General features: G+C 34.1%; 1 protein-coding gene across 1 annotated transcript in view; it reads left to right on the top strand.

Moving 5' to 3' along the window:
• Window positions 1-12,165, top strand: part of LOC138319856 (uncharacterized) — a 43,436-nt gene extending 31,271 nt beyond the window's left edge. Inside the window, exon 7 of the mRNA XM_069262987.1 lies at window positions 11,299-12,165. Within this exon, the coding sequence (XP_069119088.1) occupies window positions 11,299-12,165 (867 nt within the window). The remainder of the gene's footprint in view (window positions 1-11,298) is intronic.
• Window positions 12,166-17,021: the final 4,856 nt, after the last annotated feature.

The following is a 17,021-nucleotide window of genomic DNA, read 5'->3' as shown; positions in this document are numbered from 1 at the left end:
GTTTTTAAAAAGGATGTCGTTCACAGGGTAACGGTCACATCCAAAGATTTTTAATTGGTTTGTCGCTTCGTAAAGATTGCTGAAATATTGCAGCGTTGTTTTCCCTAACTAATCATTCAGGTAAAGAGGAAATACTACCGAGATACATGATACATCATTAACTATTATCGTAACTATTTTTTTTTTTTTTATTTTTGCTGAATACTTTGGTTATTCGTACACTGTATATTGTTTCGTTTTTGTCTATACATGTATTTATACATACGCATTTGTTCTTGCATTGTCTTTGCGTGGAATGTTTGCTGAAGCAAAGTAGAACTGAGGCAATCCTTACCAAGCAGACAAATTACATCTCCATGGAGTACCATTGTACTATTTTGAAGTACGTTTCTGTGTTAAAGTAATTATATACAAGAAACTACATAAAACTTAAAGATGTAAACAAAAGGAAAAGCACACTGATCTATAAGCTACAGAAATACGTGAATATGTACATGATACACAGGATCACTGAGGGTTTTTAGCTGATAGCGTTAGCACAGTTCTACATGTCAGTTCACTAATAATTTCTCCACAGACTTAACACACAATAACGATTGAAAAGGTACTTAGAATATAACTTAACAACAATAGCACAAATGATCATATGCAAACAAATTATAAAAGCAAATCAGTTGATAACATGCAAGAGGGCCAAGAGATATCGTGACGTTTACCATTGGATTTACAAATCGGTCAATTTAACATGTTGGTCCAATATCTTTAGCGCTTCATGTTGAATTAACAGATGACCAGTTGGCATTCATACTCCCCTAATTGTCAACTGAATGCAATTTAATGAATATATTTTCATTTGATAACACTTATATGATAACATCCCAAGATATTTGTATCTATAAAGAAAAAAATCAATATCGTCAAGGACGAAACAGCCATTTTCTGTGATCGATGGCACAAAAATTATGACATCACATAAAAATAAGCGGATAGCAGATCATGCACCCCTGAATGTCAAATGCGTGTCAAGCACCGTGGTAGTCAAATAATTTCAAGATAGCCAAATATTCATTATTTTGTAATCTTATCTGTCTCAAAAAATGAGCATTAATAAATACAATCCTATGTTAAAAATGATTATCAAAATGTCTATATCGAACAAGATATTTGATAATTGTATGTCTACATGGTAACGAACTTCAAGTTGTCGACTACCGCGTTTTCCAATTGGTGCATTATACACAACAAGAGTAAAGAGAGAGATACATGTTGTACTTATAAAATTCCAGAAAGGTTCATTAAGTATGAAGCTCACATGTTGAATTTGAACCACAGCAACAAGTCCATCTATTAGAATCAAGAAAGATGACTTTCTAAACATGAAATTTGAAAAAGATCCTTAATACTCTCTGGCAAATACATGTAACGGTATCGAAATAAATCGATTTCGGATTGATTCCGAAATATATTATACATAACTGGATCTACATATGAAACCCCTCCAGTACTTTCAGAGAAATAACAGAAATAAAAGACGGACGGATGACGAGCAATGGGGGGAAGGCTATTTTTATAGCTCGCCAACCATTTGCTGATGATGGGTTTAAAAGATCAATTCAATAAAAGTATTTTGACGGGGTATCCATTGGAGATGCATGAATGCGTAAGTAAAACTGTAAACATGGACATTTTTGGTACTGGACTTACTGTCAATACAGTCTGTATTATATCACATTGTATGTTCCATTAAACTTCAGTACTGTCAATACAGTCTGTATTATATCACATTGTATGTTCCATTAAACTTCAGTAATACTGTAAACATGGACATTTTTGGTACTGGACTTACTGTCAATACAGTCTGTATTATATCACATTGTATGTTCCATTAAACTTCAGTACTGTCAATACAGTCTGTATTATATCACATTGTATGTTCCATTAAACTTCAGTACTGTCAATACAGTCTGTATTATATCACATTGTATGTTCCATTAAACTTCAGTACTGTCAATACAGTCTGTATTATATCACATTGTATGTTCCATTATGCGTAAGTAAAACTGTAAACATGGACATTTTTGGTACTGGACTTACTGTCAATACAGTCTGTATTATATCACATTGTATGTTCCATTAAACTTCAGTACTGTCAATACAGTCTGTATTATATCACATTGTATGTTCCATTAAACTTCAGTAATACTGTAAACATGGACATTTTTGGTACTGGACTTACTGTCAATACAGTCTCTATTATATCACATTGTATCAATGGGGACAACCTATGTCACCGGAAGTGATATCAGTAACACAAAAACAATGAAAAAAACGCCCGCTTCAAGATGAAAATCGGGTAAAATTATGACATAAAAGCAATGCATCTTCTAAACCTATCGTGCGTCAAAGACAGTGTATTGTTTGAGACTCTGTGAAACTATAAGATATCGTCAAACTAGCTCAGATTATGCAAACACCTCGACGCAATATTTTCAGACAGCAGAGATATCGGTCACATTTTATTCACTAAAACGTTATAAATTGCAAATAAATAAATTTTGCTGCCACAAAACTGTCCCGTTTACTAATATGTAATATATGACTGTTGGAAGAAAATATTTCATTCATTATATCTGCTAGTGGAGAATCATATACGGTGCTTAATTAGAAATTATGAAAGTGATATCGGTCACACTTAGAACTTTAGGGGTAACGGTCACATCCAAAGTTACGAAAACTGTGGATAAGACGCCAAAATACTTTTATTGAATTTATCTGATCTTGAAAGACGACTTTTTAACCCCCTATCAGCAATTGGTTCACGAGCTATTGAAATCGCTTTTCGTCTATTGCTCATCATCCGTCCGTCTTTTTTCCCAAAGCGTGGCTAATATGTCAAGTGTATTTTTTTTTAACTTTATTGTTATTTACTGATATAAAATACCTTATATTTCAAGTAGTAGCTATCGTTCATTTTATCCGCTACAAAAGTGACATACCTGTATAACCTAGTTGGTGGTTTGTTGTTTTTAAAAAGGATGTCGTTCACAGGGTAACGGTCACATCCAAAGATTTTGAAATGGTTTGTCGCTTCGTAAAGATTGCTGAAATATTGCAGCGTTGTTTTCCCTAACTAATCATTCAGGTAAAGAGGAAATACTACCGAGATACATGATACATCATTAACTATTATCGTAACTATTTTTTTATTTTTATTTTTGCTGAATACTTTGGTTATTCGTACACTGTATATTGTTTCGTTTTTGTCTATACATGTATTTGTACACACCCATTTGTTCTTGCATTGTCTTTGCGTGGAATGTTTGCTGAAGCAAAGTAGAACTGAGGCAACCCTTACCAAGCAGACAAATTACATCTCCAGGAGTACCATTGTACTATTTTGAAGTACGTTTCTGTGTTAAAGTAATTATATACAAGAAACTACATAAAACTTAAAGATGTAAACAAAAGGAAAAGCACACTGATCTATAAGCTACAGAAATACGTGAATATGTACATGATACACAGGATCACTGAGGGTTTTTAGCTGATAGCGTTAGCACAGTTCTACATGTCAGTTCACTAATAATTTCTCCACAGACTTAACACACAATAACGATTGAAAAGGTACTTAGAATATAACTTAACAACAATAGCACAAATGATCATATGCAAACAAATTATAAAAGCAAATCAGTTGATAACATGCAAGAGGGCCAAGAGATATCGTGACGTTTACCATTGGATTTACAAATCGGTCAATTTAACATGTTGGTCCAATATCTTTAGCGCTTCATGTTGAATTAACAGATGTCCAGTTGGCATTCATACTCCCCTAATTGTCAACTGAATGCAATTTAATGAATATATTTTCATTTGATAACACTTATATGATAACATCCCAAGATATTTGTATCTATAAAGAAAAAAATCAATATCGTCAAGGACGAAACAGCCATTTTCTGTGATCGATGGCACAAAAATTATGACATCACATAAAAATAAGCGGATAGCAGATCATGCACCCCTGAATGTCAAATGCGTGTCAAGCACCGTGGTAGTCAAATAATTTCAAGATAGCCAAATATTCATTATTTTGTAATCTTATCTGTCTCAAAAAATGAGCATTAATAAATACAATCCTATGTTAAAAATGATTATCAAAATGTCTATATCGAACAAGATATTTGATAATTGTATGTCTACATGGTAACGAACTTCAAGTTGTCGACTACCGCGTTTTCCAATTGGTGCATTATACACAACAAGAGTAAAGAGAGAGATACATGTTGTACTTATAAAATTCCAGAAAGGTTCATTAAGTATGAAGCTCACATGTTGAATTTGAACCACAGCAACAAGTCCATCTATTAGAATCAAGAAAGATGACTTTCTAAACATGAAATTTGAAAAAGATCCTTAATACTCTCTGGCAAATACATGTAACGGTATTGAAAATAAATCGATTTCGGATTGATTCCGAAATATATTATACATAACTGGATCTACATATGAAACCCCTCCAGTACTTTCAGAGAAATAACAGAAATAACAGACGGACGGATGACGAGCAATGGGGGGAAGGCTATTTTTATAGCTCGCCAACCATTTGCTGATGGTGGGTTTAAAAGATCAATTCAATAAAAGTATTTTGACGGGGTATCCATTGGAGATGCATGAATGCGTAAGTAAAACTGTAAACATGGACATTTTTGGTACTGGACTTACTGCCAATACAGTCTGTATTATATCACATTGTATGTTCCATTAAACTTCAGTACTGTCAATACAGTCTCTATTATATCACATTGTATGTTCCATTAAACTTCAGTAATACTGTAAACATGGACATTTTTGGTACTGGACTTACTGTCAATACAGTCTGTATTATATCACATTGTATGTTCCATTAAACTTCAGTACTGTCAATACAGTCTGTATTATATCACATTGTATGTTCCATTAAACTTCAGTACTGTCAATACAGTCTGTATTATATCACATTGTATGTTCCATTAAACTTCAGTACTGTCAATACAGTCTGTATTATATCACATTGTATGTTCCATTAAACTTCAGTAATACTGTAAACATGGACATTTTTGGTACTGGACTTACTGTCAATACAGTCTGTATTATATCACATTGTATGTTCCATTAAACTTCAGTACTGTCAATACAGTCTGTATTATATCACATTGTATGTTCCATTAAACTTCAGTAATACTGTAAACATGGACATTTTTGGTACTGGACTTACTGTCAATACAGTCTCTATTATATCACATTGTATCAATGGGGACAACCTATGTCACCGGAAGTGATATCAGTAACACAAAAACAATGAAAAAAACGCCCGCTTCAAGATGAAAATCGGGTAAAATTATGACATAAAAGCAATGCATCTTCTAAACCTATCGTGCGTCAAAGACAGTGTATTGTTTGAGACTCTGTGAAACTATAAGATATCGTCAAACTAGCTCAGATTATGCAAACACCTCGACGCAATATTTTCAGACAGCAGAGATATCGGTCACATTTTATTCACTAAAACGTTATAAATTGCAAATAAATAAATTTTGCTGCCACAAAACTCTCCCGTTTACTAATATGTAATACATGACTGTTGGAAAAAAATATTTCATTCATTATATCTGCTAGTGGAGAATCATATACGGTGCTTAATTAGAAATTATGAAAGTGATATCGGTCACACTTAGAACTTTATGGGTAACGGTCACATCCAAAGTTACGAAAACTGTGGATAAGTCGCCAAAATACTTTTATTGAATTTATCTGATCTTGAAAGACGACTTTTTAACCCCCTATCAGCAATTGGTTCACGAGCTATTGAAATCGCTTTTCGTCTATTGCTCATCATCCGTCCGTCTTTTTTCCCAAAGCGTGGCTAATATGTCAAGTGTATTTTTTTAACTTTATTGTTATTTACTGATATAAAATACCTTATATTTCAAGTAGTAGCTATCGTTCATTTTAACCGCTACAAAAGTGACATACCTGTATAACCTAGTTGGTGGTTTGTTGTTTTTAAAAAGGATGTCGTTCACAGGGTAACGGTCACATCCAAAGATTTTTAATTGGTTTGTCGCTTCGTAAAGATTGCTGAAATATTGCAGCGTTGTTTTCCCTAACTAATCATTCAGGTAAAGAGGAAATACTACCGAGATACATGATACATCATTAACTATTATCGTAACTATTTTTTTATTTTTATTTTTGCTGAATACTTTGGTTATTCGTACACTGTATATTGTTTCGTTTTTGTCTATACATGTATTTATACATACGCATTTGTTCTTGCATTGTCTTTGCGTGGAATGTTTGCTGAAGCAAAGTAGAACTGAGGCAATCCTTACCAAGCAGACAAATTACATCTCCATGGAGTACCATTGTACTATTTTGAAGTACGTTTCTGTGTTAAAGTAATTATATACAAGAAACTACATAAAACTTAAAGATGTAAACAAAAGGAAAAGCACACTGATCTATAAGCTACAGAAATACGTGAATATGTACATGATACACAGGATCACTGAGGGTTTTTAGCTGATAGCGTTAGCACAGTTCTACATGTCAGTTCACTAATAATTTCTCCACAGACTTAACACACAATAACGATTGAAAAGGTACTTAGAATATAACTTAACAACAATAGCACAAATGATCATATGCAAACAAATTATAAAAGCAAATCAGTTGATAACATGCAAGAGGGCCAAGAGATATCGTGACGTTTACCATTGGATTTACAAATCGGTCAATTTAACATGTTGGTCCAATATCTTTAGCGCTTCATGTTGAATTAACAGATGACCAGTTGGCATTCATACTCCCCTAATTGTCAACTGAATGCAATTTAATGAATATATTTTCATTTGATAACACTTATATGATAACATCCCAAGATATTTGTATCTATAAAGAAAAAAATCAATATCGTCAAGGACGAAACAGCCATTTTCTGTGATCGATGGCACAAAAATTATGACATCACATAAAAATAAGCGGATAGCAGATCATGCACCCCTGAATGTCAAATGCGTGTCAAGCACCGTGGTAGTCAAATAATTTCAAGATAGCCAAATATTCATTATTTTGTAATCTTATCTGTCTCAAAAAATGAGCATTAATAAATACAATCCTATGTTAAAAATGATTATCAAAATGTCTATATCGAACAAGATATTTGATAATTGTATGTCTACATGGTAACGAACTTCAAGTTGTCGACTACCGCGTTTTCCAATTGGTGCATTATACACAACAAGAGTAAAGAGAGAGATACATGTTGAACTTATAAAATTCCAGAAAGGTTCATTAAGTATTAAGCTCACATGTTGAATTTGAACCACAGCAACAAGTCCATCTATTAGAATCAAGAAAGATGACTTTCTAAACATGAAATTTGAAAAAAAAGATCCTTAATACTCTCTGGCAAATACATGTAACGGTATCGAAATAAATCGATTTCGGATTGATTCCGAAATATATTATACATAACTGGATCTACATATGAAACCCCTCCAGTACTTTCAGAGAAATAACAGAAATAAAAGACGGACGGATGACGAGCAATGGGGGGAAGGCTATTTTTATAGCTCGCCAACCATTTGCTGATGGTGGGTTTAAAAGATCAATTCAATAAAAGTATTTTGACGGGGTATCCATTGGAGATGCATGAATGCGTAAGTAAAACTGTAAACATGGACATTTTTGGTACTGGACTTACTGCCAATACAGTCTGTATTATATCACATTGTATGTTCCATTAAACTTCAGTACTGTCAATACAGTCTCTATTATATCACATTGTATGTTCCATTAAACTTCAGTAATACTGTAAACATGGACATTTTTGGTACTGGACTTACTGTCAATACAGTCTGTATTATATCACATTGTATGTTCCATTAAACTTCAGTACTGTCAATACAGTCTGTATTATATCACATTGTATGTTCCATTAAACTTCAGTACTGTCAATACAGTCTGTATTATATCACATTGTATGTTCCATTAAACTTCAGTACTGTCAATACAGTCTGTATTATATCACATTGTATGTTCCATTAAACTTCAGTAATACTGTAAACATGGACATTTTTGGTACTGGACTTACTGTCAATACAGTCTGTATTATATCACATTGTATGTTCCATTAAACTTCAGTACTGTCAATACAGTCTGTATTATATCACATTGTATGTTCCATTAAACTTCAGTAATACTGTAAACATGGACATTTTTGGTACTGGACTTACTGTCAATACAGTCTCTATTATATCACATTGTATCAATGGGGACAACCTATGTCACCGGAAGTGATATCAGTAACACAAAAACAATGAAAAAAACGCCCGCTTCAAGATGAAAATCGGGTAAAATTATGACATAAAAGCAATGCATCTTCTAAACCTATCGTGCGTCAAAGACAGTGTATTGTTTGAGACTCTGTGAAACTATAAGATATCGTCAAACTAGCTCAGATTATGCAAACACCTCGACGCAATATTTTCAGACAGCAGAGATATCGGTCACATTTTATTCACTAAAACGTTATAAATTGCAAATAAATAAATTTTGCTGCCACAAAACTCTCCCGTTTACTAATATGTAATAAATGACTGTTGGAAGAAAATATTTCATTCATTATATCTGCTAGTGGAGAATCATATACGGTGCTTAATTAGAAATTATGAAAGTGATATCGGTCACACTTAGAACTTTATGGGTAACGGTCACATCCAAAGTTACGAAAACTGTGGATAAGTCGCCAAAATACTTTTATTGAATTTATCTGATCTTGAAAGACGACTTTTTAACCCCCTATCAGCAATTGGTTCACGAGCTATTGAAATCGCTTTTCGTCTATTGCTCATCATCCGTCCGTCTTTTTTCCCAAAGCGTGGCTAATATGTCAAGTGTATTTTTTTTTAACTTTATTGTTATTTACTGATATAAAATACCTTATATTTCAAGTAGTAGCTATCGTTCATTTTATCCGCTACAAAAGTGACATACCTGTATAACCTAGTTGGTGGTTTGTTGTTTTTAAAAAGGATGTCGTTCACAGGGTAACGGTCACATCCAAAGATTTTTAATTGGTTTGTCGCTTCGTAAAGATTGCTGAAATATTGCAGCGTTGTTTTCCCTAACTAATCATTCAGGTAAAGAGGAAATACTACCGAGATACATGATACATCATTAACTATTATCGTAACTATTTTTTTATTTTTATTTTTGCTGAATACTTTGGTTATTCGTACACTGTATATTGTTTCGTTTTTGTCTATACATGTATTTGTACACACCCATTTGTTCTTGCATTGTCTTTGCGTGGAATGTTTGCTGAAGCAAAGTAGAACTGAGGCAATCCTTACCAAGCAGACAAATTACATCTCCATGGAGTACCATTGTACTATTTTGAAGTACGTTTCTGTGTTAAAGTAATTATATACAAGAAACTACATAAAACTTAAAGATGTAAACAAAAGGAAAAGCACACTGATCTATAAGCTACAGAAATACGTGAATATGTACATGATACACAGGATCACTGAGGGTTTTTAGCTGATAGCGTTAGTACAGTTCTACATGTCAGTTCACTAATAATTTCTCCACAGACTTAACACACAATAACGATTGAAAAGGTACTTAGAATATAACTTAACAACAATAGCACAAATGATCATATGCAAACAAATTATAAAAGCAAATCAGTTGATAACATGCAAGAGGGCCAAGAGATATCGTGACGTTTACCATTGGATTTACAAATCGGTCAATTTAACATGTTGGTCCAATATCTTTAGCGCTTCATGTTGAATTAACAGATGTCCAGTTGGCATTCATACTCCCCTAATTGTCAACTGAATGCAATTTAATGAATATATTTTCATTTGATAACACTTATATGATAACATCCCAAGATATTTGTATCTATAAAGAAAAAAATCAATATCGTCAAGGACGAAACAGCCATTTTCTGTGATCGATGGCACAAAAATTATGACATCACATAAAAATAAGCGGATAGCAGATCATGCACCCCTGAATGTCAAATGCGTGTCAAGCACCGTGGTAGTCAAATAATTTCAAGATAGCCAAATATTCATTATTTTGTAATCTTATCTGTCTCAAAAAATGAGCATTAATAAATACAATCCTATGTTAAAAATGATTATCAAAATGTCTATATCGAACAAGATATTTGATAATTGTATGTCTACATGGTAACGAACTTCAAGTTGTCGACTACCGCGTTTTCCAATTGGTGCATTATACACAACAAGAGTAAAGAGAGAGATACATGTTGTACTTATAAAATTCCAGAAAGGTTCATTAAGTATGAATCTCACATGTTGAATTTGAACCACAGCAACAAGTCCATCTATTAGAATAAAGAAAGATGACTTTCTAAACATGAAATTTGAAAAAGATCCTTAATACTTTCATAAGGAAAAAGTGCTTATTAGAACATTTGTGTACATTTGGTTTATTATATCATTCGAGACTTTTGATTACCAAATTTTGCTAAATCATTTTAATATTGTGTAATAATATTGTACTGAAATTCTATGATCAATTCATTTACTTTCTATATTGCTATTCTTAACTCTTTGATTTATTGTTGTTGACTTAATTCTGAGTAGTAATTATATCTATTTATTGTGTGGTGTTAACCGAGAAGTATTAAGGAGACCGGTCCAACCAGGTGTGACACGTATCCCCAAGGACATTGGACAATTAATTCACCTGTAAGACCACTGACACTTGAATTCTAAATGCCATCTAGATCTGTTTATCTTCCGTGTTTTTGATATTGTTATATAATCATATGTGTTATGCTTTGTGATGAGTTAGTTAGGGTCTAGAGCTCGGACGACACGGGTCGATTTTCGGATACTCCGGGAATCGCCTACCGACTTCTAGGAAGTTACATTTAATAAATTCACATTTGGAAAAATATTCTGCGTCTTTGGAGTTCGTCCTTTTAATCGAAATATATCACAACGACGTCATCTCCGTTGTGAAAGATTGGTGGAGCTATCCGGGTTGTACCCACTTTTTAGCTGGGTACGCTTTCCAAGTACATGAAGAGCCAAGCGAGAGATTCCCAAGATGACGACTTTCTATCAAAGATGCACTCCTCAGCAATTCTGGAATCCTACCGGAACTGGACGAAGCAGCTGGACCTTACCGAGTAACAGAAATTGTACCCGTTGTGGCCTCACCTTTAGTTATGGTCATCTTAGTGTATGTCCTGCTTTATTATCCCAGTGCTTCAAGTGTGGAAAAATTGGACACTTTTCTAGGAACTGTTTCTCAAGTGAGTTTCGTTTCAAAACAAGTAGGCGTCATAATGGTCTAAGGACAATCGATTCGAGGAATCAAACGGGAATTCAGAACGGCAGGGACGCCGGAATTCAAAATAACAGAGACGCTACGTATCCGCAACTGTCTGGGATGTTGCATCGACACGAGAAACAGAGAAGGAACAAGTGTAAATCCCGCGCCAAAAAGAGGAGAGACAAGGAAAGAATATCAGCTTTCAAAGAGAGGAAAAGTCTTCAAGGTATGCTACCATTTTCAACTATTTCGGACAATGAAATATCTAACATATGTAACTGGAATGGAATAGCAGATCAAAAAATAATAGCAAAACTTCGGCAGCAAGTTTCTAAACTATCAGAAGAGTGCGAAAAACTTTCTAAGGATGGATTACAGCAGAAATGTTCCCAACAGTGTGAGTGCATCTCATTTAGTGAAGAACTAGCCATATTACGAATGGAGAATTCGAGACTACGGGAAGAAATATCCGAGTCAAACAAACAGCTGGACTCAGCGCTGGACATCGTTCGAAACAGCGAGGAAGATAAGAAAACCTTTTCGGACCTAATTCAAAAACAAAAGTATGAAATTATGGATTTAAAGCATAAATCACACCAACTGGACGACATTAACCTTCAAAACAAAATTTATATAGCATCAAACAATACGTTGAAAACGCAAATATATGATCTAAAGAGACAACTGGAAACGCTACAATCAACGCAACCACCCACGAGTGTTTGTTGTAATAATTGGAATTCCGGCCGAGTAAGAGGACACAGTAGAAATAACAGACCTGGCACATATTATCGTTAAAAGAGTCGCGGGACGCGACATTTTTCGAAGCCGGAGGGAAATTTCATAAGGAAAAAGTGCTTATTAGAACATTTGTGTACATTTGGTTTATTATATCATTCGAGACTTTTGATTACCAAATTTTGCTAAATCATTTTAATATTGTGTAATAATATTGTACTGAAATTCTATGATCAATTCATTTACTTTCTATATTGCTATTCTTAACTCTTTGATTTATTGTTGTTGACTTAATTCTGAGTAGTAATTATATCTATTTATTGTGTGGTGTTAACCGAGAAGTATTAAGGAGACCGGTCCAACCAGGTGTGACACGTATCCCCAAGGACATTGGACAATTAATTCACCTGTAAGACCACTGACACTTGAATTCTAAATGCCATCTAGATCTGTTTATCTTCCGTGTTTTTGATATTGTTATATAATCATATGTGTTATGCTTTGTGATGAGTTAGTTAGGGTCTAGAGCTCGGACGACACGGGTCGATTTTCGGATACTCCGGGAATCGCCTACCGACTTCTAGGAAGTTACATTTAATAAATTCACATTTGGAAAAATATTCTGCGTCTTTGGAGTTCGTCCTTTTAATCGAAATATATCACAACGACGTCATCTCCGTTGTGAAAGATTTTATTTTCGACTTCAAAAAGGAAGCGATTCCTCGCCTAGGGATGCGTATGGCATGTTAATAGCCATCATCAAAGCAGCCCTAAACTTTAGTTACGGAAACTTGCCTTCGGTTCTAGTTAATTTAATCTTACCCTAAGGTTCTGTATTGGTCACCGGACCTTGCCACGTTTTGTATCGGTCAGCTTGTCCTCATTGGCTAATTATTATAATTCTCTTTTAAAATCCAAATAATGGAATGTAAACCCAGTTTTGATTGGTCAAGGAAAGTTCTGAGAATCTTGATATAGTCTGGTCCAAGCTGTTGTCCTTCACTCTTTCGACGACAGCAATAAACTTTGGACTTGATTCAAGACTTCTCTTTATATTTAAAAGGTAAGAACATTCCTTGATTGCTTTATATTTATACATATAATTTTATGTGTAAATTATTTCTATTTTTTGATAATGGTATTTATCTTAAATGTATATTAATTCGTAATGATTCTTGATAGCAGAATTAATATAGCATTTTTGTTATAAAGGTTAAAGATAAAGGTTATTGAAAAATAGCTTAATTTTTATATTTTTTGACAATCAGTAATATGTTGTAAATAGTTCTGAATATTCTGTAAATACATTATAGATCATGTGTTTTATTTCGGATATTTGATAACTAATTGTTTATCAATTATTTAATTAATTCCGGACATAATTATCTGTATCTTTTTATAATATCATTTGTCTTATTCCGGATATTTTATAACTAATGGTTTAACATTTGTTTTGTTAATTCCGGACATAATTATCCCTCTCTTTTTATAATATTACATACGCATAACTGACTTCCGCAACAAGACTTTCGGCTTTTTGCAAATTAGGAAAAGGGCTTTTATAGTTTAGTTTTGTTTTATCAGGGAGTATATGTGTTATGAATCGTGAAATATTTATTTATGTTGCCACGATTCATTAGAATGATCTATTTGTCATTTTTATTCAATTTTATAGGAATTATTTAGACTTGTAAGCGCTAAGCAAAGTTACCGTGTTTATCATAATAAACCGATCATGAATCATAAGCGTTAGGCACTAATATATAATATTATGTTGCTGTTTTTATTATTCGATGTAAGATCATCTGTTTGTTAAATGTAAACATTTTCTTTGTACATCAATTCAATAACTTCATTATTAATAAATGTATTTGTATTTGTAACTTCACTCTTTCGACGACAGCAATAAACTTTGGACTTGATTCAAGACTTCTCTTTATATTTAAAAGGTACACTGCGTGTCACGGTGAAGCTAAAATAGTTCAGCTAATTCCCCAACCGTGTCACAGCTAGTCACGCGGACGGTACCGGTAACAACTTTAATAAAGAACTAATGTGAATAACTCTTTCGACTTAGGACCTTCCATGGACATTCCAATATCATTGCTATATTTTTATTAATTTTTTTAGAATATGTCAAAAAGTTGGACCCGTCTTCAGAAAGTTTGCAGGAGCAAACAAGATTTTAACGGTGGGCAAGTGTGACAAGGGTCACATTTAGTTTCATTGATTTGTGTGGTATTTTATAATAATGAATAATATACAATTAAAACAAATTTCCTGAAGGTAGATATATCCGGTATTTTGTGGGAAGTAGAGTTGAAGAGATTAAACGTTGGCAGATGAGAAATGTTCGCATTATATTCGCAGTACTTAGGGCTATTATGTATACTCATAGTGTTAGAGTTGCTTAGGGGTAATTAAGAATATAAGTTAAACCTGCCAGACGTATTAATTGTTTAGACATGTCAATAACTTGTCCAGCTCTAGGGGTAAACAGTAAAGGGTTAACAACTCCCACTTAATTGGTTGTTTGACCAATGGAAATAGTTTTATACTGTATGTTGGGAATTTCGTTGATCTTGTATAAATTAGAATGTTTTAGAAAATTATGTCAGATTTCGGATCACAGTAGTGACCGTCTCACGTAAAATACTGTAGTTAATTTGGACAACGTATCGTTACCATATTGGATGATTAATTTTACCTATACTGTACTTGAGGACTTTTGTGTGTAATGTATATTCTTGGACTTATGTATTGTGGATAATTCCTTGATAATAGACCAGGAAAGACAGTGCTAAATTATCGTAAATAAAAGATTCAGTAACAGAATTTCGGTGTCGTCTCCTCATTGTCATTCACCCTGTGACAATTTGGTGTGAGAACCGGTTTCTGCACTCTTTAGCTGCAGATCGATCTTCGTACTCTCCGAAAAGCCAAGCGATGGAAGAGAATATTCCCCAAGTTTCTACAGCAATGGGTCAGGCTCACAGGAGACATGAATTTGTGCGATACAGTGGTGTTAAAACTTTTGTGAATGGACCTTGTACAAAGTGTGGAGGAATTTTTACACAAGGGCACTTAAGTGTGTGCCCTGCCAAACAGTCCCACTGCTACGCTTGTGGACGCATAGGGCACTATGCAAGACTATGTTTCCATTCGAAGCCCAGTGGCTTCCAAGAACGAGTCATTCACAACATCACCAGCACCAACCAGGACGGAAACCAACAACTACATGTACGTACCAAGTCCAGCTCCAAACGACGCCGTGATAAGAAAAGGATTCAGACCTACAGACAACGCCAGCGTCTTCAAGGTATTCTTCCTTTCGCCTCTTTGTCAGACGAAGACTTCCCGTGTGCATCAGTTGATCGTAATACAAACGTTCATCAGTCTCTGATATCAAAAATTTTGATTGTCTCAAAACGATGTACATTGCTAGAGAAAGAAAATCAAGAACTTAATAACACAATTCAAAATTGTCTTTCCAAATACACCGAACTTCAAAACCTTCACGATCTTGATAAAAGAACTCTTGATGTGGTGAAAACCGAAAGTCAAAACCTCGAAGAACTGTTTCATTTCCAAACAAATATCGTCACTTCACAAGCTCACCACATGAAAGAAAAAGATCAGTGCATTCAACGGCTACAGGATCGAATTACCATTTATGAGGAAAGAGAAACTCGACAAAATTTCGATATAGTGTGCCATACATTGACCAAGAAGGAATCCGCAAACCGTCATCAGGACCAATCATGTGAAGTAGCCATAAGGGACAATCCTCGCGGACGTGGTCGACAACAGCGACGGGGCGGTCAGTCACGCGGACGGTACCGGTAACAACTTTAATAAAGAACTAATGTGAATAACTCTTTCGACTTAGGACCTTCCATGGACATTCCAATATCATTGCTATATTTTTATTAATTTTTTTTAGAATATGTCAAAAAGTTGGACCCGTCTTCAGAAAGTTTGCAGGAGCAAACAAGATTTTAACGGTGGGCAAGTGTGACAAGGGTCACATTTAGTTTCATTGATTTGTGTGGTATTATATAATAATGAGTTAATGATATACAATTAAAACAAATTTCCTGAAGGTAGATATATCCGGTATTTTGTGGGAAGTAGAGTTGAAGAGATTAAACGTTGGCAGATGAGAAATGTTCGCATTATATTCGCAGTACTTAGGGCTATTATGTATACTCGTAGTGTTAGAGTTGCTTAGGGGTAATTAAGAATATAAGTTAAACCTGCCAGACGTATTAATTGTTTAGACATGTCAATAACTTGTCCAGCTCTAGGGGTAAACAGTAAAGGGTTAACCACTCCCACTTAATTGGTTGTTTGACCAATGGAAATAGTTTTATACTGTATGTTGGGAATTTCGTTGATCTTGTATAAATTAGAATGTTTTAGAAAATTATGTCAGATTTCGGATCACAGTAGTGACCGTCTCACGTAAAATACTGTAGTTAATTTGGACAACGTATCGTTACCATATTGGATGATTAATTTTACCTATACTGTACTTGAGGACTTTTGTGTGTAATGTATATTCTTGGACTTATGTATTGTGGATAATTCCTTGATAATAGACCAGGAAAGACAGTGCTAAATTATCGTAAATAAAAGATTCAGTAACAGAATTTCGGTGTCGTCTCCTCATTGTCATTCACCCTGTGACAATGTTTCATCAATTTCATAAGATAGACTTCATAGGAGACTGATTTGTTTCCGCGGACTTTGTTTAACTTTTTGCATGGATAAAATCTGTGGTAATTTTTTAAACAAAAGGCACTTAGGGTTTTACCACTGCCAAACCTTTGTGCTACGCTTGTGAATATAGCGATCACTTCTATACATTAAATAACACATGACCTTGTAAAGAAAAGTAGGAATTAACACAATTC

Source organism: Argopecten irradians, chromosome 3 (genome assembly GCF_041381155.1).
Source record: "Argopecten irradians isolate NY chromosome 3, Ai_NY, whole genome shotgun sequence".
NCBI classification, from domain to species: Eukaryota; Metazoa; Mollusca; class Bivalvia; order Pectinida; family Pectinidae; genus Argopecten; species Argopecten irradians.
The sequence above is the reverse complement of the archived record's forward strand: the minus strand, read 5'-3'. Positions and strand labels throughout refer to the sequence as shown.